This window comes from Pavona decussata, unplaced genomic scaffold (genome assembly GCF_977016875.1).
Source record: "Pavona decussata unplaced genomic scaffold, jaPavDecu1.1 SCAFFOLD_102, whole genome shotgun sequence".
NCBI classification, from domain to species: domain Eukaryota; kingdom Metazoa; phylum Cnidaria; class Anthozoa; order Scleractinia; family Agariciidae; genus Pavona; species Pavona decussata.
The window spans coordinates 4,343,359-4,366,015 of record NW_028145517.1 but is presented as its reverse complement, the minus strand read 5'-3'; the positions used below and the strand labels follow the sequence as shown (position 1 = coordinate 4,366,015).

The 22,657-nt window shown below is 39.5% G+C and overlaps 2 protein-coding genes and 1 long non-coding RNA gene across 6 annotated transcripts in view; 1 reads left to right on the top strand and 2 right to left on the bottom strand.

The window, feature by feature from the left end:
• LOC146471757 (uncharacterized) overlaps positions 1 to 14,240 on the bottom strand; it is a 32,911-nt gene extending 18,671 nt beyond the window's left edge. Inside the window, exons 1-3 of one of the 3 annotated variants that reach the window (XM_085120287.1) lie at positions 14,171 to 14,240; positions 11,379 to 11,524; positions 6,735 to 7,040 (exon numbers count right to left, since the gene is read on the bottom strand). In XM_085120287.1, the coding sequence (XP_084976413.1) occupies positions 6,735 to 7,040; positions 11,379 to 11,524; positions 14,171 to 14,225 (507 nt within the window). In that variant the 5' untranslated portion in view covers positions 14,226 to 14,240. Of the gene's footprint in view, positions 1 to 700; positions 2,903 to 6,734; positions 7,041 to 9,721; positions 9,894 to 11,378; positions 11,525 to 14,170 lie in introns of those variants that run through there. The other 2 variants (XM_085120288.1, XM_085120286.1) reach the window with 2 other exon arrangements.
• The window catches only part of LOC146471755 (uncharacterized), a 108,946-nt gene that overhangs the window by 82,110 nt on the left and 4,179 nt on the right, over positions 1 to 22,657 (top strand). Inside the window, exons 1-2 of one of the 2 annotated variants that reach the window (XR_014866701.1) lie at positions 22,200 to 22,280; positions 22,384 to 22,570. This is a non-coding gene — a long non-coding RNA (uncharacterized LOC146471755). Of the gene's footprint in view, positions 1 to 22,199; positions 22,281 to 22,383; positions 22,571 to 22,657 lie in introns of those variants that run through there. The other variant, XR_014866700.1, reaches the window with a different exon arrangement.
• On the bottom strand, positions 15,617 to 21,157 carry LOC146471756 (uncharacterized). Its single transcript, XM_085120292.1, has 7 exons — positions 20,757 to 21,157; positions 20,355 to 20,442; positions 18,969 to 19,143; positions 17,977 to 18,118; positions 17,438 to 17,500; positions 16,463 to 16,544; positions 15,617 to 16,093 (listed from the first exon to the last, which is right to left on the bottom strand). Exons 1-7 carry the CDS (start codon positions 20,842 to 20,844, stop codon positions 16,057 to 16,059), a joined length of 675 nt encoding a protein of 224 aa, XP_084976418.1. The 5' UTR covers positions 20,845 to 21,157; the 3' UTR covers positions 15,617 to 16,056.

Sequence of the window (22,657 nt, the reverse complement as noted above, 5' to 3'; positions counted from 1 at the left end):
TAATAAAAACAAAAGCTAAATTAGGACCCAGGAAGTCGGTCTGCATATAGATGCCGTCTATTCCCTTCGGGCGATGGATGAAAAAACTGGAGACGCTGGCGCGCATTCTCGAAGTTTCTCATATTAACCGTTGACAATTGGAAAACTCGCAATTTAAGTGGCTATTTAGGTACTCTATATCGAACTGTGGAAGGCCCCAAGTCATAGAACAAATTTTGATATTCCGAGTTATGCTGAGACAATTACATGTAGACTCTTGGGTTCTATCGAATTAGATAGTTGATGGGGGCTTCACTCACTGCTAACTGACTATTTCAAGCAGCTGCTTAGAAACCCCGCGCTCGCGGTCTAATTCAGTTAAATATTTGGACTAAAATGATACGCAATGATCCCGAGTATCATACGTTTGCTTTAGAAAAGTGCCAAATTGGTCGCTGTATAATTGCTGTTTAGCCCTTCACATACCTCCATCGATTTATGCGCGATACTTCAATTAAGGATCGAAGAGAACAAGGATTAACCGGTTTGTAAGCGAAATGACTGGTGGTAAAATAATTAAGGCGTAGTTAATCAACCTATGCTTTCTATGGTAGTGTCATTAAACTAAGTAGCGTTTTCAATGACGATGGTGTAAAAAAAATTCGTAATGCACAATCGACCGGAACGAAGAAGAACTTAAGTCACGAAACATTTTACGTACCGGGATTTTTGGATTAGAGCAGTCCTTGATATCATTTCCAGGCGCATTGTCTAACTCGCTCGGCGAAACCACAATTGTTTCTTCCGCAGGATTTTCATTTGCTTGTGGTTCTTCGGTAGAAGGGAGCCTCAATTTCTTTCGATTTGCGTTTTTAACTTTGTTCAGCGAAATTACATCGCGGTTTGAGTCATTCGCAGATCCACCGTTTTGCGCTCTTCTTCGAATATTGTTAACTGACAAATACTCGCCCAAGTGGTTTGATGGAAGGGAGGCACGTCTCTTGAAAGATTTTCTCCTCTTTGGTATGGTTTGATGAGAAAATCCCTTGTGCTCAAGTCCAGGCTTATTTGCTAGTGTTGAGATATTTCTTTCCGCATTGTTTATAGCAACGCCGAGCTCAGTTCGGCCTCCTCGCAACTCATCGTCCGAATGGGACAGCGTTTTACGAAGCTTCAGTGATGTCTCTTCCAGTAATTTTGGAAGATCATCCACAAGACGTAAAAAGGGTGCTGAAATATTTCTAGATTTACTTGAAGTTTCCTGTGTGCTCGATTCACTACCCATCGCCATAGGTAGCTCCAATGAGTCTAACGCTTTGTTCCCTTGATTTTCGGATTGCCTTCGAACGTATAAAGATGTTCTTGAAATCGGTCGCTGATTCCAGCACTCTTTGACGACCCTCGTATCTGTTTTATTATCAAAAATGTCTGCCATTCTGTGTTCTGAATTCGTCGATTTAACTTTTTCTCACCAGTAATGCTGCACACTGCAAGTGCACACCGTCGCACGCGCAAAGCAGATCCGGCGCTTCACGAGTTGTAAAACAAATCAACAGTCGCCTCGAAAGCCCTTTGTCTGCACCTCTCTCTAACAAAACGGTCCTTATGAGAAGGAATGGTTGATCTTCCTCGACTCTGCAACATCGTAGTTAATTCTACTAGACAGCACCGAATTCAACGTTAAACAGTTATCATTCACCTTTTAACTATGTGTTAATCGCGGCGTAGAGTCTTGTGCAAATTGAAAACAGATCAACTTGAAGAAAGTAAGCTGTACCCCCAAACAGCGCACGAGGTCTTGAACTATCCTCCAGACAATTAATGATATTGTGCGGCTCAACCGAATGCGTCGATAAAAAGCTCCAAAACCGCGATTAATTAATCTTGTTGGAAAGTTTCTCAGTTCTATCCGGAGAATGCAAACTCATTTACATTCAAGGAAAACAAGAGTTAAGGGTTGAGTCAAAGTGTAAACACAATCAGCACTGCACGACGCGTTGAATCAAAATGCTCTGTCCATGCGTATTTCAAACAAAAGATTGGCAATGCTTAAATAAACACGGCGCAGACCAAAAGTTCACCGCAATTGTCGGGCATTTCTATAGCTTGTTTCTAAATTTAACAAAGAGATTGACATTTTCTGTCCACTGGGTCATAATAATGGAATTTCAATTACTTATAAACGGTTGTGTGATCTTCATTTTATATAGTCCTAATGACAAATGTGAAAGGGGCAAGGCGAATTTTTTCTTTTCATTTGTTAATTTGTTTTTTTTTCACCGCACACAAGTTGCAAAAAAGTTGAAGAGAAAAGAAAACTAACTTGAAGAGAAAGGGGTGAGAAAGTCTTAGGAGAAACAATAGGGTTTGTAGAATAAGGTTTCACCGTTATAGTGCATGTTTTTTTGCACAAATGAAAGAAAGGTATAAAATTTTTGTTACAGCACTATCAGGAATCGGTAGTCGAAAGTTTTTATCACTTTCATGTCGAGTGACGATCAGTTCTGCTCAAATGACGATGCTCTCAAACAAAACAAATCACTTACGTTCAGACTGGATCATACAATATCACCGGGAGCAATCTTTGTGCTTCTTGTCCAGGAGGTAAAAAAAATAGGTCTTGATAACATTCACTTGTAATTATGTTTGCTAGTATCATCTCTTTAACAAAATATTCCAATCTGCAGAAGGATTCGTAACTATTAAGGCTCAAATTTATATTCAAATTTATCACAAGAAGTGTTTAAAATCTTGTGCTCACTTCTTCGTTAAATTATCGATGAGGGGCGTTGAAGGGTGGGACCGGAAGCCCTCTTTGCTTTGCCTGGGAGCAAGTTATCTCAAAACGCCTCATTTGACACGCTTTGTTTCATGTTTTGTTTGCAATCGTCATAATACAATTTCGTGTAAATGAACAATAAAATAAGGTTGAAAGTTGAAAAAAAATTGCAGCAGGGGGTACATTTTTAGACCCAAGAACAAAGGGTTTGTTTCGTAATCTACCCACAGCATCGCTCTCTTCTTTCGTCAGTGTACAATAAAGAGGAACACCTAACAAGAATATATTTTTAAAAATACTTCAATTGTCGTAATTACTGCTTTTCAGACAGTCTTCTGGCCTTCAAAGAGATATTTGTGTACGATAATACAGTTTAATCTGTCCGCCGAATTCTTTAGCTGAAATTTTTTTTAGTCAGAGAAAACGGTGTTTAGGGAACAGATTAATATTTTCCGACTTTACGAGCTGCTGTTAGCTCTCCTAAAATGCTAGCTGTCCTTATTTCGCTATCTTAACGACAGTTTTTCATCCTTTCGAAAACAAAACTAGCTCCTGAATTTTCCCATGCACGTTCCCAAATTTTTAGATGACAAGACACCAAAGAAAACCGTGACTAGTTTTTCTTTATATTTCAATCCGAATTTCACAGGAAATTTAAGCCTTTCCAACAAATATTCGCCGAAATGAATCGTTGGGTTCCACTGTGATTAATCTAACCAAACCTTTACTCCAAAAAGAAGCGTGTCCAAAATAATTGTGGTTTTTCACGAGGAACTTTGTATGACGTCATCAGACACGTCATAGGCGCGAATTTACTCCGCTCAGCCCACAGGCATACCATCCTTTGGTGCGTTACTAACAGGGGCACCCATCTAGAACGTGTGAGCAAAATGCTTGAAATGTTGTCTGCTGTGTTTCCAGATGTTTCTGGCCTCTTTTAAAGACATATCTTCATAAGTTACAATACAGTTTGATCTGGGCTGATGTCTTAGCTAAAAATTTACGTCGCAGAAACGAACGTTTTAGGAAACGGGAATCTTATTCTCCAAATTTACTGTAATTTACTGTTGGTTTTACGAAAAGGCTACTTGACTTTATTTCGCACTTAAAGGGTATATTTGTCCCTCAAAAAACAAAAAGCAATCAGTTTTCCATACGGTGTTACAAAATTTTAGAATTTTTTAGCCAAGAAAACTCTAGGTAAGTTCTTCTTTACGACTGAATTCGAATCAGTTCTGAGGCGATTGGGGCCTTTGCAAATGATCTGTGTTATTAAAATGTTGATAGCAACAGCACACCTATTGGGGCGTATGAGTTTTCTTCCCCCTTCGTGCAGAGTTTTAAAGAGTCATCATGATCCGTTTTTTCGCAGTCATTCCGCGCTGTGTAAAGCGTCACCTTGTGCGATCACTTTTTCGTCCGGGCCGGATGGAGAAGAAGAAAAACAATGCATGCAATATGGCCGACGACAGCTGCTACGAACAATCAGGTTGAAATTTTAAATGAGGCGAAATTATTAAAATTCCCAACAGAAGGGTCACCGGACCTGATCGACAATAATTTTTTGTCATGTCTTGAAAGATTTTGGGTTTCATCCCTCCAACTGCTACCGAACGAAGCAAAGCTGAAGTATTCATTACAGATTTCTCAACGTGATCAGTGCCAAGCAAAAGGACCCGGCAAAGGATTTCTAAACGTGGGACGTTTGAAATCAGTCATTCAGCCAAACACTTACTAGCTTTTATTTTGGGTCAATTCATGATTGGGTTTGGCAATAGACGTACGGTAAATTCGACCTTCTTTGCCACTGCTTCGTCACGGTTTTGTAATTGGAGTGGTTGGTATCACTTAGATTTCATAACACTTTAAAGGAGAGACTTTTAATTGAGAGAGTGCAATTAATAGGAAGCTTGCAGACTACAATCTCAGGCGGCAAAGAACTTTTAGCCTGCCAGGTTTTAAAACTGAACGTTTTAAAAAGACATTTATTCCTGCAGCCGTCACGATCCAGCGCTGCAAATTTAACATTACGTGTTTACATTAGCATAATTTTGAATTGTATATAAGCCTTTTTTAATATTTCTTGTATATAGTTATGCAATTCAGCCTTTGACTGCGATTTAATTATTTCAATAAACTTATCTATCTATCTATCTATCTATCTATCTATCTATCTATCTATCTATCTATCTATCTATCTATCTATCTATCTATCTATCTATCTATCTATCTACCTACCTACCTATCTATCTATCTATCTATCTATCTATCTATCTATCTATCTATCTATCTATCTATCTATCTATCTATCTATCTATCTATCTATCTCATTACAACGAAATAACACGGTATAGTAATAGGCTCTTGAGCGAGCGAAACATGAAGCAGCCAAACGCGAAATTTGCCTCCTGCAAAGAAACGCGTCATCGCGGGAGACAATTTTTACGCTTGCTCAGTTAATTGTTTCGAGAACTATAAGACGCAACTCGTTATCTAGTATAGTAACACTTGCAAACCTTATTCAAAGCAAGCTGCCATGCATGACTTTCATTGTCTATCTCTGTGTGTCGAAAAGTCATTAACAAACAGTTCATCATCCTTTATCAAGGGCCTCTGAGAATCTGTAATGCTTCGCCTGTTTCATTGATTAGATCACCGTCCATTTCAGTCTATTTTTTTTAACCTTAAGGTGATTCCGCGAAATAAAAGTTGCGTGAAAAGTTTCTCAAACTTTCTGTAATTTTTCAATACTATATATTATTTTGCTCAGCTTGATGAAGATAGATCACCGTGTCCTCGAAAGAGCTACGATCCATGCAATTTACCGCATACAGTCCTTTGTAATATTCGCTTTCAAATATAAGTAAATTTGACCAGTTATTGGCATGTCTGGTGGTGACAGAAGTTATATAAATAAACAGAACTTAGAAAAAGTTATGCAGAGAATGTATCAAGTATAATCGGTAATTTAAGATAAATTTCTTGGCGGGGAAACACACTATGAAGCAGCATCGACCCAAACCGTTTCTTGCGTGCGAGTTCTCAGTTTCACTATTTTATGGCAATAACTCATTTTTCTGTTGTCAGTTTTTTCTAAAATATTTTAAACATAGAGAGTTTAATAGCTAAATTAAAATGACGAGGTAAAAAAGATAGGTCACGGTGCTCGTTTAGGAGAAAATAACCCTTAACCATTTAGCAATTGGCTGGGCTTAGCTTCAAGGATAACACATCATGTTTTCAACGTGCGCGCTAATAACGTAAGGAATTATACTTATTAGGAATGTGCAATGTAATTCAATGGAATCTCCTTAGGCTATAGGCTCGATTTCCGCCGTTCCCTCGGGCACATTTCCCAAACAGAAGCTATATCTCATTGAAAACTGATTTGTGACGTAAGTTCGACGTGTGTGTGGTTTTTCTTTGTTCACTCTGCATTATGCCACGTTTTCATTAACTAGTCTTAAGAAGTCTATTGATATAAGCTTGTAGCTTCATTAGGTTTCCTTGTCATATTTACTGAAATGTCATTACTAACGATTTCTGTTCAACCTGTTTTATATGCTCTGTTTGTGTGGGTTTCAAAATAAAATAAAATAAATTAAAATAAAATAGACAGGAAAAGATTATATGAAAAAGCATTATAAAATATTGAATTCTGGACAGTTGGGGTCTTGGGGTGTTCAGCGGCCGGGTGTTGGAAAGCCGATTAACGCTAATCCACGATTATCACTTAATCAAGGTTTTCATCTCGCTTGTTTAAAATGGTTTAAAATGCCAATTTCAAACTAAGAAGCTAAGAAAAGTCTAAGTCAAAACTGAGGGACAAAATTATTTTGGGAGAATCTCTATTGATTAGTAATTAAACTCGAATCAAAGTTAACGTTAATCCAGAATGAGCTTAATCGGGCTTTGAACAACTGGGCCCAGGCGCTTACTTGTCGGGATTTAGGTCTATACAAGGCTATGCACTTACCTCTTCAGCAATTATCGGTTTACAAGAGAATGACATCCTGCGGTATGAACCAAAGATGGTCAGCTTGCGGTGAAGAACGGACCGAGCGAACCCTTCTTCTTTTTTCTTTTTCTCTTCCTGAGCCGCTTCTTCTTTTTCTTTCAACTTCTGTATTTCTTCTTCTTCCTGCACCCGCGCCATTTTGTTGATTTGTCGGCTTAATTTTCTGGACTTCTCGCTTTTTGCGTCCAGCAGCTTGCTGGCTATCCCGGAGAAGGAGACCTGGCGCTGGAAGCGTCGAGATTTGTTGCTGAACAGCGGGTTTGACTGTTAAAAGCAAAGATTATCAGTTAAAACAATAAAAAAGATTTAGAATTATACGTTTAAGGCAAACTGCAAACGGCAGAAATAACCACGTGACCATGTTTGGCCTACATGTGCCGCTAGCTGATTTCAGTTTCCAGGTATAATTGAGTTGTTTTGAGTTAGATCAAAGGTCAGAATTATTTTGTACATTTGTCACCTACTGATGTACTATTTTTTCAAGAAAACATAAACGCGAAGCTCACGTTTGCCCGTTTGCCGTAAAAGCGATTCTAAATCTCCTCTAATGTTACATTGCAGAACATCGTGATATTGAAAGGCAAACGGCCGACAAATGAAGGTGCTGCTGAGCAGCTCTCCATCACGGTTAACTTTTTTTTCAACAGCCTCAAAAGTTAGAACCACCCTGTACAGCATAATAAACAGCACCGCAGGAAAGTGCTGCTCAGTAGCTTTCATTTGAATGGTCACACTAATGTTATCCACAGACACAAAGGTTAGAATCACCTTGTACAGCATAATAAATGGGATCACAGGAAAGAACTGCTCAGTACTTAACCTTCATTAGAATGTTCACAATTCAGGATTTCATCCACAGACTCAAAAGTTAGAATCATCTTAATTTTACAGCATAATAAACAGCACCACAGGAAAGTACTGCTCAGTAGCTTTCATTTGGATGGTCACACTTTAGGATTCCATCCAGACAATTGACCAGGTTTGGGCCAAACGGCATGCATGAATTTCCGTTGTCTTAAAGGGGAAGTATCATGGGGTTTTTGACTTCTTTTGTTAAAAAAGGTTAAATAAGACCTTCACTTTGCTACAAAATAATTCTAGAACAACAAGAGGAGAGAAATCAACTCAATTCCTGACAGGAACAACACGTACTCTGTTCCAGCGCATTTTGGAAACAAAAATACGAAAACTTGAAAAACATTAGCCTAATATTTTTCAAGTTTCAATCCATATCGGCCTACTCTGTCTCTGGCCAGAGGCACTAATCGACAGTTTTATTGCACTGGGGTGATAATTTATAACAAAACTAGACAACATTTTTTTGTTTCTGTTCTCAGACAAACATTTCTGGGTTTTGAAATGACATCAAATTTTCGTGATACTTCCCCTTTAATAAGCCCTTATGATAACGCACTTTGATTTCTTAACACCCAGCCCCTCTTCCAAACCAGAATGCAACCTGAAAATCCAATTGATTCAGTATTGATTATATGTGTGGGATGTATATACTTAGATTTTGATCTGTGTTAGATATATACACATTACTTTTGTAGAACTCGATCACACAATTCAGTTTTTGACTGCCAAGTAGTGTTCAGTCAATCAACATCATCATCATCATCATCATCATCATCGTTATCATCATCACTGACGTCAGCAACGCTGCTAGTGATGCCACTATCCCGGTCGGGTGGCAACAAACCACTTCAGATTTCAAGGATTTTTCGGAGGAAAAAATACTGTATGGATGTGTCTTTATAATTGTTACTGATCTCATTAGCATATCAATCTCTTTTTATGACTTTAATGAACTCTGCCAAACACTATTAACATTTATTGATTGATAGTGTCTTGACGGGCGAAACTAAAATGTGAATTTTAATGAAACCGTGTTTGATTAGTATTGATGTTTAGAGATAGGGACTGCAAATTAAAATTTAATCGTATTACCTTTATGGTAAATTTTGTCATCAAACTGCGGACGAAACAGACATACTGTATATGATTTGTATGTGTAGTATAGCTACCGGTACAGTCGCGTGTTTGCCTGACCGTGAAGTTAGTGAAGAGCGAGACTGATTCCGGCTTGTAGAAATCAGATCGGAACATTTTCATGGTTGGTATAAACGGTTCCTTAGCAGTCTGCCTCTGAGGTCTTTGTTATGACCGATATTTCCATCCGGTTGTTGTTCTTAGTTCAGTTCATGATCACCACTGCTCTTAGCTGTAGTGACAACTCAGGTCTGTACAGACAACGTCATTCGTTGGCAGTGTACAGGAAAAGAAACGTTGGTGAAATTACTGTGTACAATTTGTGCGGTTTCCGATTTAAAATAAGCCATTTGTGGATTATAGATACAACAAAACATGCATGCGTTTGGATTAGATGCCAAAACTTTGCTTCGTTGTGTATCTGGTAAATTTTACAATTCTTGAGATTGGTTTGGTCGTAAGCTCTGATGACAGTTTCCAGGATCAAGACTCCTTGGTCCTTCACCGGAGGTTGAGACTCGTCATATTAGAGTAAGGTTGCATGCACTGACGGTATACTAATCAAAAATGATACATCTCGACTCCACTTGAAAGAATGTAAGGCTAAAACAAAGGCGAACGCTACACTGACTGAACACGGAAACATGCTGATGCGTTGTTATTGACAACTAACTTGCTTGGATTATTATTGCTTGGGATTCTATTGCTTTCCCTTCAGAATGACTTGAGACACACGCAACTGAACTTCAGCATTCAGTACAAACTGTACAAGCCTTCGTACAGCACAGGCCCCGGTTGTTCAAAGAGCGCCGGATAAGTAACTTTATCCAGCGGATAAAACGCTATCCAACAGCTAACATATACTCCAACTTAAACACATTTTATCCGCTGGATAAATTTAAGTTATCTGCTCTTTGAGCAACCGGAGGTTAGATGAACAAGTCTTGACAAACCTGCCGAGTACACGGTATGCTTGGCGACATTGTGTACGCTCTTCTTTTTAACCCAACTGGATACATGACTTGACAATGAGGTAGTTTTGCCGATATCTTATATCAGACGGTCGGCTGCTTTGCACAGACTGTCACCGTCTTTTTCAGTCATCAAATGATGGATGAGCGACAGCCGCGGGTCATAACAAAAGCGTCTTGTAAGCTCACTTAATCCCTGGTTATTATAAAGATCGGGTATATTGAATCAACTAATCATTTAAAATTCCAAAGTGTGAAAATAAAGCTTAACAAGAAATATTAAAAGAGCGTAAACGCGTAAAAGACGGGAAAAAAAGAAGTTTTTTTTTTTTTTTGGAAAGATATGTCTTACTTAGCGAATTTTTTAGCGGTTTTCCCTTGTATTGACTGTTTCTTTATTTATGGTGTAACTGAAGTGTCCTACTCAAATAGCGTAATTGCTGTATCGATTGTGTCCGATTTGCTAAATTTAGACTTCCTTAATTTTCATAGACCTGTGTCGCGGGAAACGTTCAAGGGAAATTTGTCTATTATTCGTGGCATTGTTCCTGACGAAATGAAAATTGCCCGTGCTGTCCCTCTTTTTAAATCTCAGGGCAAAGCTCTTTTGACTAATTACAGGTCTGTCTCAATTCTCACTTGTTTCTCCAGATTCTTAGAGAAGATTGTCTACAATCGAATCTCAACTTACCTTAATTTTGATGCTCCAATAGATTCTATCTTTAAGGAACTTAATTTGCTTAAATTTCATCACATTCGCTTATTCAAATTAGGTCAATTAATGTCTCGTTTAAGAACTCTATTCTGCCTGCAAAATTTGATAGCACGTTTCCATTGAACAAGCAAACCCACGGCTATAACAGCAGGCATGCATTTTCTTTTCGTTTACCTTACTGTAAAACAAAAAATGAAGCAGTTTCCTGTTTCCTGTCAAGGTCCTACGTTTTTCAATTCACTTAATTCTGAGATAACTGGCGCTTCAACCCTTGGCTCTTGAAAAGAAAGTTAAAAAACTTCTTTTAAGAAGTTGTTAATTTTTTTGCCAGTGCCGGGTTATCTAAAGTTTTCTCTCTGTGTGTGTGGTTTTTTTTTTTTTTTATCTTTTTCGTCTTCTTGACTTGCATTTATATTAGTACATTCAATCTTCTAATTTGTGAGGGAAACTGGGTGTTAGGTTGAGTTTAATTTATTTAAGTTTTTAAAGCAGAGAAACTGAAGCAAACCGCGTGGATGAGTTTGCCAAGTTTGTGTTTAGACCGTTGGACCAACTACATTTTATTATTTTTCCCTTTATTTGTTTTGCCATACTTTCAAGAGTTTACAAATGGCGACGAGACCGAAAAGAAACCACGAGGCTTATGAAGACTCCAGGAGCCGGTTGTTCGAAAGCCGATTAACGCTAATATCAGCTTAAAAGTTAACCGAGGTTTACAGCTCGCTCGTTAAAAATGTTTTTTAAAAGCTAATTTTAAGACGCTAATGGTAAAGAAAATTCAACGTCAAAACTAAGGGACAAAAATCGTTTTGTAAAATCTTTTTTGTTGGAATCAAAGTTCTCGTTAATCCAGGATTAGCTTAATCGGGCTTTGAACAACTGGGCCCAGAATTACAATAGACATAGAAAGACAAAGCTAATTACCTGCAAATTGTTTGCTACAAGTGTCCATTTTGTACTTCGTCTAATTCTCTGAGATATTTTCCGTCTAGAATTATTTCTCATCTCAGGGAAAGAGCGATTCTGGTCTTGTTCTCGTACAGTGGCGAGAGTTGAGGTCCCCTTTGCCGCTGCAAAGAAGAGCGAATTTAACGGTTAGCTTATAATTTAACGAGTGTAGTCATGGAGATAAAGAAGCGCAGGGTCAGATGGCTCGGTCACGTTCTTGGAATTTCCCAGAAATGCATACCACTGGATGCAGGATGTTTGTCCCATGAACCTAGTTTAATGGCCTTAGCTCCCACGAGTCTCCTGTAGCTCAGTGGTAGAGCATCCGAACTAGTCATCGGAAGGTCTTAGGTTCGACTCCTGATAGGAGCACTCGGATTTTTTTCCGAGTATGCCTGTGTCATTTACTGATTAACACGTCATTCTCATACCGATAAATCCCTTAGGTTACACCTAGGGAACAGAAATCCAGGGAGGCTAAAAACAACATGGTGGTGCACTGTGGAATCCGAATGGCTCAGGGAGATGCGGTTTTATGTGGGACGAAGCTGGGAAGGTAGCAAACGATCGAGAGAGAAGGGAGGAGATGGTTTCGGCCTTATGCCTTACCGGGGTCATGAAGGATAAGGTAGCCTAGCCTGCGAACGTAGACGTATTTCCGGCTGTCCCTTCGGCGGAGAGAAACTACAACCGGAAATTATACGTCTGCGTTCGAAGGCTAAGGATAAGGGGGGTATACGTACTTATAGCATGGCTCCTGAGTTCAAACCATTTACAGTGATGTTGGAAGGAGAAAATAAACGGTGTTCATTGTTTTGGCTTAAGGGGTTGAGAGGTTGGTCTTGGGGCGGGTTACGCTGTAAGAACTATGTACCATCAAACTGTTTCAAAACTTGCGTAATAAAAATAACAGTGATCAGTCCGTCCTACATCCCAGGTAAAATCTTTTGGAGAAATGACATCCAAACTAACTGAACGAAATTCTCGTGCAAGTATTGTGCAGTTTAGTTACTCAAAACCGGCCAGTATGAAAAAATGAAAAGATGATTTACACGAGATCAAGGGTGAAAATACTGTAATAAAGAATTTACAATTATTGCAGAAACGTGAGGCTGAAACAGAATTTGAGACTAGACTTGCCACAAGTCAGTCGCCCGAACATAGCCGACGAGCGACGGAGCTCGGCCGCGAGACAAATGAAGAAGTTGCGAGCCTGACACGAAACTTAAAGGGACTTTCTTGAAGAAAGTTCTGATAAAGCGGTTAAGATTCGTAGTAGGAAATTAAAGCTAGTAATTACTACTAATAATCACAGATTAGGGAGTGCGTTCGATGTCACCAGGTTCTCTCTCCTTTTCCAAATGGGTGATGATGTCATCCGCCCCTGCAAAATCTACGGGGGGATGCCAGATACGCGTGCCAAGATCCATTCATTCAATCAACGTTGTCCCATACAACCCGGCCCGACTCCAATCTGTATTAGGAGTGCGTTCTTTCTACGTCGAACGCAATAAACAAGTAACAACCTTAAATATAAATAAAATATATGAAACTACGTAAGTAGCTCCAAAATCGCTTAGTTCAAAGTTAACCGCAGATGAAGAACTCATGAAGAACTGTTGTTAGTAATTACGCCAGAAGTTGCAAGGAAAAGTGCCCAGAAAATGTACTGACAAGCATGTAATTTCTCCTTACTTTATGAATGCTTAACTAAAACATAGAGTTCATGAGAATAGAAAAAAATGATCCCCGAAGGTAACATGGCTGCCTAGATTCTTAAACAAAATCTCTCGACCAGTACCATATAAAATATGTTGAAAACGGTGCGAAGAATTTGTATGTTGATATTGGGGCTTAAACGGGTTAAGGTTCAGGGAATAATCCACAAAATAAACTACTTATGACGGTGGTTTCGAGTGAGTGTGTAAATGGTTCAAAAGCTGAGTAATGCCGGAAGATGTTGTTGCAGATGTTCTTAGTAGTGGCATCAAAACAGTCGCAAGGGCAAAGGTATAGCTTCAAGTCTAGGAAAAATAAAAAACGTCCAAAGCGACACTTCAAAATTGTTTTTATCGATATCACCCTCGAGTTACCCTGATTCACCCTGACTCATCTTCTAGGACTTAACATTTTAGGTCGAGGTCATTTGTAGCTTAGCTTGAACATGAAAGGCTAAGCAAACATCGCGTATTTGCTAATTATACTTGAACAACTTAAAACCGGATAGTGATTTGACATTCCTAGCATTGAATATCGTTTGAAAACGTCGTCCACAAAAACCTCCGTAATGGAACTGCCGCGATTCAACAACTTGGTACAACGACGTCGGTTTCGATTCGCCGCGCTAATCTAGTGTTCCACTCAAGACCCGCCATTAAACTGCTCATTGTGGGATACACAGAAAATTAATATAAACAGCGGTTTTAATTGTTAGGAGACTTCGTCTTGTGTAAAATACTTGATTATTTTTTTGATTGGAATGCCCTGGAATTTATTGAGGTGTTTAAAGCAAAACAAGTTTACGTCGCTTGCTTAGAAACGGAAACATTTATCTTCATACGAATTTAGCACATTAGTGTTATAAACAGAGCTTTATCTTGTTTGGATGTTTGCTTCTCAAATGGCCACTAGAGATTATTTTCTTGCGGAGAAACACTAAGATCGCCATGAGAAGTACGTATACAGTGATTATCGAAAAATTGAAAGTAATAGTTAAAAATATGTTCTATTAACCCGATCGATTCGTCGCCATGCCAGCTAATACATACCTTCAACTTCACCTCTAAACACATAGTTGTTGGATAAGGTATGAATTTTATGCATCTTCAGTTCCTCTTTGTGTCTGTTTTATCTGAATTCGTGGTGTTGGTCAATTCGCACATTATTTGATTGGTATTTTGCTGCGCTGGTTCGAAGAGTAAGCACAGGACATCCGTGAGTCTCTTGACGACTCGTGTTTTAAGCACCAAACAACAGTTAATGATTTGTATTTTAATTTACATCTTTGAAATAATTCCTAAGGGAAATGAAAAGTAATTTAAAATGCAAAATGCTTCGCTGGCCGATGTAACGGTGTGAACGAGGTGTTAAAGTGCGATTAAAGGCGGCTCTTCTCGTCCAATGAGAAAATTAGAGAGCTATAGAGGGGGGTAAATGGTGTTAAAGATTTATGACAGCGCATTATTGAAATCTGTCGATTGGCATTGAAGTCTTTCTTCCTAAAAACGCAGATTTCTTGTTCAAGTCAACCAATATCAAATTCGGTGGTACTTTTTAAATTCAACTAACCTATCCCGTACCAATTCTCTTGTGTGTCTCACAAATCATGACAAATAGACGTCGTGATCAACCCATAAAGCGCTATTCGTTCGTTCTCTAACTAAAATTTCTTGTCTTACATTTAGCAGTTTTCAAAACCACTGTTAGTGAAACTGGTTATCGTATTGGATTATCAGTATTTATATGTTTGAAGGCAATAAAGGCTTTGTAAATGACCCATCCATTAGTTCTAAATGGGAGTATATTGTTGTACCAAATTAAACAATCCAGACGCACGTAAGACCACGTAAGGGGTGATCCGGTTGATGTACAGTTACGTCATCCCGCAGTGACGTTCACTAATTTGTGTTTTCTAACATCTAACAGTAACTATGTAGCACACTACACACAATCCTCAAGACTTCGAGCATGAAATATTTCGTTTCTCGTCGCCCTCTCAATAGTGAAAGTGATTGAGAAAAAAGAAGCTGAAGAAAAGCCGTGAAAGGCAATGTAGACAAATTGATAAATAACTAATCCTAAGTTACTCTTGATTTTGGAAACAAGCCACCAAACTTAGTAAAGTGCTCAAAGACGGATTTAGGTTAGGAGACACGTTAAACTTGGAAACATCCGAGAAAAGGGGGTAGGCAATAATTTCTTTACCTTTTTGTCGTCGTTATAGACCTTTATCAAGTTAATTTAAAATTTCGACGTATGCTGGTAACGAAACACCATTGACGCTGCCGAAAATAGCACCTTAAAATTAGCAAAAATGGCCAAGTTGGAGAATATTGTCTTTTAAAATAGCGATGATATAGTTCCGTAAATTCAAGGAGTTTTGCAGACGTTTGTATGGGGACAGGAAAAACTTGCATGTCCGTTTCCATTCAAACGTCTCTAAACTTTTCACACTTTTTTGTACCAATTTTAGTCAGCGTAGAGTAAGCAGTGACTTGCTGTAAAATGTGCAAAAAGATGGTTTATTTATTTTATTTATCTCTAAAAATATTCATTTTACATCACAAAATACAAATTTTATGACTCAGCAATCTTGTCGTACCCAGGGCACTATCTTGTAGGGGGCGAGAGGCCAAAAAAAAAATGCAAAACTACTCAGCGAGACGTCAGTGATTACAAAACATTAGTATCAACAATAAATAAAAATACAACGAAAACAACATCCTAGTGTAAATTGCCTTTTTTCCTGAATTATATAAAACGAACCAAAAAAACATTAAATAAATAACATTACATTCAAATGACAACACTATAAACTCGTTCGCTTTAAGAGTGGAAACTTTCTACATTTGACTGCAAGTTAAATTCTAATTCTTTTCCTACTCTGCAGTGTTGGACGCGAAATTGCCGGAAACTGTTGAAACCTTTGAACGTATCACATGTTTAGGTTGCTCCAGGACATATCAAACGGTCTGAAATGAAAGAAAATTGTCAACATCATCAGCATACAACTATAAACTAAAAATGGGAAGCAGACATAGACGGCGAAGGGCTGAGAGTTGCCCTCCGGTTCCGCTCGCGTACTCGAGGCCTCGCACACTATATATGGCTTTATTCTCGCCTTGCGCCAGGGGTTTTGCTGTAGATACTCTGGGTTTTCTCCCTCTATCGACAAAAAATAGCGCTTCCAAATTCCAATACTTTGCTGAATATGGGGAACCTACGTGAAAAGCAATCCTGGGTTGATTTGTCTGATGCAGTGATTTTAGACCAAGCGATCCGAAAAAAATCTGAGAGACTGGAACAGGTGTATTTCCCAGGTTTCAAGAGGCTGCACTCACCGTTCAGTTGTGGATGGTCTTCCCCGGGCTCCTCTGTAGTCGTGAGTGTACTCGGTCTGCCAATGAAGAGCAGGGGTCTGAGCTGAAAACAAAAACGACATTCTTCTTGAGCCGAAGATAATGAATCACAGAAAAATAGAAAGAAAGGAACATCTTAAAATGAAAATGAAGATCTGCCAGACCTCATGAAAATCTCATGAAGAGGTTTGGTTAATGCATAGCAGCATATAGCCTCAACCGAAATCGTCTAAGTGACTTTGTTGGCCTTCCAAGCATTTCACGGTAGCGGGGTCTTGGGTAATTAGCTATAACTCACTATGTCGTTTAGTATGTAATTATTTCAATCACAGCAATATTAGTGGTACAGGTCGTTAACCAAACTACCCCCTCCCCCTTCCCCCATGGGGATCTTTCATCCTGATCGGCAGTTGAAAAACGACAATCTTGTGCCTCAGCGAATTGAACAACTTGACAGCTGCACTCGGAATCTCTTGAAGAAAACGCAACACACGATCTTAAAGTCTGGATGAGCTAATCAAGAACGACAATCCTCGAGAGTCGAAGTCGGCTTGTAAGTTAAACGAGTGCCGAATCTTCAACTTTCAGCAACTATCGCAAGTTCGGCTAAACGAGGACGAGATTCACAGCAAGCGTGGAGAGTCAAAAAGTGTCCAAAAGGGAAACGTGTAATTTCACTGCCGGACTGAAACTTCTTCACAAGTCTTAGGAATGATAAGGTCAAAAAACAAGCAAATGTTAATGATTGCGGACCTTGTCAATGAGGGAAAGTGATACCACAAGTAGAACATATATATTTTTTAAAAAATCCCACCAACTCGAGAACAAGAGTTTGCTGGAACTCTTACTAACACTCGCTGACCAATTTGTTCTCGTTTTCCCACACCATGGAGCGACTAATGTCTCCATTTTCCGTGTGTTATTCTGACGGTTTATTACATGTTTTTAACACTGTACCTTTTGAGGTGGGTCTAAACCGATCGGTCTTCCATGCAGTTTTTGGTTTATAGTTTGGTAGTTCTGAAATAACAACACAACAACATTTAGTCAAAGCTAAACAAAGCTCAGTCACCTTTCATTTTCGAGTGAGGTCGGCTGGAAGAAAATTTACAATTAACTCATCGCAAAACCAACTAATTACTCTGACCAATCACAACAGGTAAATAGGGCAATGAACCAATCAGAACACGAAGCAAATGCATGTAACTGGCGCCAAGCGCGGGAAAACGTCCGGGCAAGTCACGAGTGGTTTTGGTTTTCATTGGGTGAGAAAGTGACGTGAGTTTTGCTAACCAATCAGAGCTTAGAAAAGCAAAACCAAAGAAAACGAGAAATTAGAGGCTGGACGTGGGGAGAGAAGAAGCGATGGTATGAATCTTCATTCTCTCTTGTTTTCGTTTATAGCAACAGACCTTATGAGTTTTCTCTAAGTTGAATGGATACTACAGTGGCTCATATACAAACAAAGTTCTGTTTAGTCCTGCTTCTCCCCTTACCCAGCGGTCTCGCGTTGAAGACTGAACCGTAGGTCGTTGAAAAGAAGCGGTTTTTGTTGTGCTGCAGCATGTTTGGCGCAGACTGTGATTCCCGGATTGGCGGGAGATTCAAGGATGGGTTGTTCTTCCACACCAAGTACGTCTGAAAGAAAGAGAATACAAGACTTTTGTTGCATAAGCTGTTTGTGCTTCTCGTATCACTTTCACGGTAAGTGATAAAGTGGGAAAGTGCCTTTGCATCCGTAAGTAAGCTCCAAAGCTAGGATCGTGGATACATTTCGGTTTTGAAGAACGTTCGTCCTTACTTTTAAAAACCGCCTAATTTCCCGTGCAATCTTTGTACTTGGGGCCTCTTCATATGATCCCGGTTACCGGGATGGCTCGGTAAGCGGGATGAATTTTGCAGTCCGTTCATATGGGAAATTTCATCCCGGTTACCGAGATGAAAAGTGGTGACGTGGTCAATCGAGCGTGACATTTACCGAACAAGCCCGGCAAGAATTTTTCATTTTTATCGGCTCTACAAACCTCAAAAGTATTATGTCTTTATCTCTACCACGAAAAGGAATTATTTTGAACTAGAACATCTCAGAAATGAGCCGTAATAATCAAATATATCCGTTCTAAGACGCGAATGTTTGGTTATAGACTTCATCCCGGTAACCGGGATACCGTGTTCATATGAGAAAATTTTCGTCCCGGACTCCCGAGATCTCGGTCGCTGAAACCGAGATCTTGGTAACCGGGCTGGCCCGCCTTCTCATATGAACACATCGAATTTTTTACAAAAGAAATAGGAATGAGGCGAGATCTCGGTAAGCGGGCTAGCCCGGTCAACCGGGATCATATGAAGAGGCCCTTGGAAAAGCGAACTGTTTCTACTCTCGGTATGTTAAAAAACACCATATATCAGAGTCCACTGTGTAGGGATCTAGGGAGAGATTTTTCATAAGCAGAATTTATAGACGTTTTACAAGAAAACGATGAATTACCTTATCTGGGTATTGATAGGGGTCGACGAAGGCGGCATGCGGGTTGTTTTTCCGATGAACTGAAGAGGGTAGTACATTGTGACGACAGTAACCCAGCTGAGGTGTTCTAAACGTTGATTTGTAATGGCTGGATTCAAATGGCCAACCCGAAGGAAGGTGCTCCGCTGTCCGCATCCTGAAAAAAGGCGGAACAATCTGTTAACAAAACAGTTTCAGTTTATTGTATTTATAGGGTCTGCATCGAGGGAACTGATACCTGATAATTGGCCAAAATTTTGACTGTCAGCAGAAAAATTGCAGGGTTTTTTTTTAACAGATAGCTGAGAAACGTTGAGATAACTGTTAGCTGAGATGTCTAAACTTTCCCTGAGTACAGTGTGAATTTTACTTGCAACTAATTTTCCAATAACTGTGTAGTTAATTCCTGGAGAGTAAGCTGCTGACGAAGATGGCTCAGACCTCCTCACAAGTTGTTTCTAGAAGTCGTGAGGTAGTCAGAAGGTGATAAGCAGTGTTCGCAAAGTCTCGAACGTTTTTCGGAAATCTTCGGATGATACTCGACACTGGTCGGCTAATGAGACGGGGCCACCGTTGATACGAAACACGTGAGGGGTAGAAGTTAACCTTACTTCGGCATAGGTAATTGTAGCTGACAAATGGCCGATATTTTAGCGGATAGCTGAGAAACCAGCACCCCATAAAGACCCTTTATTTACTCGATAAAGTGCTGCTATGGTTATGGACTTTTAATGCGGCGCGTCTTGGAGGGCAGCGTTTGATTCGATGGTGGTAGAAGTCGGTGGGGGGGGGGGGGGGGGTGAATAAAACATGACGACCCTTTTCTCGTTTGACCATCGGTAAGCCTGAGTTTTAAAATATTTCTGTTGTGTTTTTTACGTGGTAAAGGGGAGGCTTAAACGCGCCACAGAAGGTTCAGGGCGAGGGTAGACTAAAACACAAGGTCCCACGAAACTTAACAAAATAAAATTGAATCTCAAAACGACTGCTTGGGAGGCGAGTCTCCAATCAAACAAATTATAACACTGTACAAAAAGCTTATTTAAGAACCGCATCGACAGCCGCACTGTTTTACGAGAAAAAGACCTCGGACTGCTGAGGGTCAGATGACCTCAAATGGCTGCCTTTACTAGTCTGCGTATATAGCGTTAAGAAGAAAAGTGAGATAAAAAGCCTTGACTGGCTCTGCGCCTCTCTTCCTTTTTCTGAACGCGATGAAAACCACCTGTTTACAGCGGGTGATGTGTCAATACGCTTTGCAAATGAGCGAAACTCAAAAATGGTAATCGATTATCGAGGCGATGTGACATGATATGGCATTTATCACGTTTCACTAACTCCAATCGATTATTTCCCTCTTTACATTACCTTTGTGGGTAAGCTGGCGTAGCTGTGGCTCCAACATAATCTCTGGCATAAGTAGTCCAAGGAAACTGCTTCTTTCTTAGTCCAGACGCTGTAAGGTAAATTAACAAACAATCAATACAATTAGACGGATCAATTTACACACTATAGACAACATTGAAGTCATGGCTACCCGATCGAATATAAGACTGCGAGAAGGTTTACTTCTTCGGTTTTTAATTAATATTCGCGTGATTATCTTGACGGCGATGTTGCGATTTTCAAGCCGTGAAAAGAAAGGGGCATCCATTTTTCTCGCCCGCTTGCAAATGGAGGCTCCGCCGCGTAAAGACACTCGAGCGAATACATCATGGTAAGCATTAAGTAGAACAAAAGAGCCGAGAATCAGTCGAGAAATGAACAAACCTGTGTCTGGAGTATCCGGTTCTGTTCCCCACGGTGGATTTTTCACGTTGCTTTTTACAGGAGATGTCATCTCTCTCTCTTCTGGCATATTGTTTGTTGTTGTTCACTTGATGAGGAATTGGAAGTCGAAGATTGAACAGCTGCTCTATTTCCAGGCGCTGAACTCAAGTTGAAAAGGAAGCGGCCTTCATTGAATTATCCTTTGTGGATGACTTGACTTTCTGAATCACGTACGAGGAATGTTCTGCGCCAAATTCCTTCTTTTCAATTATGCTGTTTCTCAAGAAGTCAACTTCACTCGTCGAAAGCACAGTGTCTAATTTATTCTCTTTATCTCATCATTAAACATGAAAATTGCGTCGCATTGGTCAGTGGTTGCTAGGCGACATCGTTCTTTTGTCAGTGTCACGCGATTAATAAAATAAACTCTTCTTTTTATAAGGACGTCTAATTTTGCGGGCGAGGCTGAAAAGAAACTGAATTTTCTTATTTTTCCATGTTTTGAGCGTGAAACGTTCTTAGCAATTTCTTAGTTACGCGGTACATTTTTTCAGAAAACCGATATGGACATGACCAGGAAACCTAAAAAAGACCATTGTACATGTGCGTTGTATGTAATTTGATAGATTGTAGCTCGATGCAAAAACGGGTTAGCCTGCGCTGCAGCCGGACTTGTCACGCAAGACCTATAGAGAACTCGATATAGTCCTATATCAGGGATTGTATAGACTGTCTGCGACGCATGTAAAACGGGTCAGAAACTGAATAAAAATGCTTTATCTCAGCTTGGGTATGTTCTTAGTATGTTCTTAAAATCTGGGCCGATTTCAACCTCAACGTACGTTCTTTAAGGACCTTTAAGCAAAAAGGGTACCAAGGTATCTCAGTTTCTCTTTGTCTTCCGGGAAGGTAAACATTCAAAAGTAATATATATCGTAAAGGAAAGCCATCCTCTTAGCTATTTCGGTCTGTGTTTTGCCATATGCTTACTTGTACACGCGCTTTCATGCCCGACACATCAGTACAATAAATAAACAAATAAATAAATAAATAAATAAATAACGAGTTCACGTAAGCTATGTCACGCTCTCTTTTGGGTCATTTCTTGGGTTATTTCTAACCCTAACCCTACCTCTAACACTTTGTAGTTTTTATTGATCTTTTTCGTTCTTTTCATAGTACCTTCTGATTTTTAACTTTCGAGGTGGACACCCTCAGAACCAGAACCCTGATTTTTATATACGATATAAGTCAGAAGCCTACCCAATCGCGTACACAGATCTCACTTTTTGCACTGAAGTGGAAAATCTGGCTACAAGATTGCCTCCCACCTTAAATTCACAAGAAATTTTTGCGAGAGCAAATGAGAGCAAATTCAAAACTTTTCCTAGGCAGGCTGGGAACTCGTTTAGCCGCGTCGCCATGTTTGCAATGCGAGATGGGATTGAATGTTGGCGGCTTGCCGGTTTTCACCTTCGGCGCGAAAAATTGAAAGATTTCATCGAAAAACAGCCAAAAAAAAAGGTCAGTTTACTTTCTAACACTTCCTTAAATGTATTCATTATTCTCTACTTACAATTTAGATTTAATTTTTTATTGGTATGGTCATTTTTACTCCTGTTTTAAGGCGTAAATGACTTTGCTAAGCGCCATGTGCAAAAATTTGCCTCGTGCTTGCCGTTGAATTGGGCCGTGGAAAAGTTGATGGTCTCAACAAAAGGACGGCTTGACGTATAACCTTGGTTGCTAGTGTGGATTGAGAAAGAAAATTTCCTGACTTGGGAAGCTAGTGAAGCTGCCAAAGGATATTCCAGGTAAGCTTTAAGTCTTGTGTTTTCTTCTGTTTAAGTACGGTTTGCTCGTTGTCAATCTGGTATAGTCCCAAAAAAGCGGTTCCTTCT

What these genes read in the sequence shown, in the direction of transcription:
- LOC146471756 (XM_085120292.1), bottom strand. Translation starts at nt 20,844, where the DNA reads ATGCCAGAAGAGAGAGAGATGACATCTCCTGTAAAAAGCAACGTGAAA. An exon ending in ACCGGATACTCCAGACACAG is followed by an intron (nt 20,443 to 20,756) that starts GTTTGTTCATTT and finishes TTTACCTTACAG; the next exon opens with CGTCTGGACTAAGAAAGAAG. An exon ending in AGACCATCCACAACTGAACG is followed by an intron (nt 16,094 to 16,462) that starts GTGAGTGCAGCC and finishes CTTTCATTTCAG; the next exon opens with ACCGTTTGATATGTCCTGGA.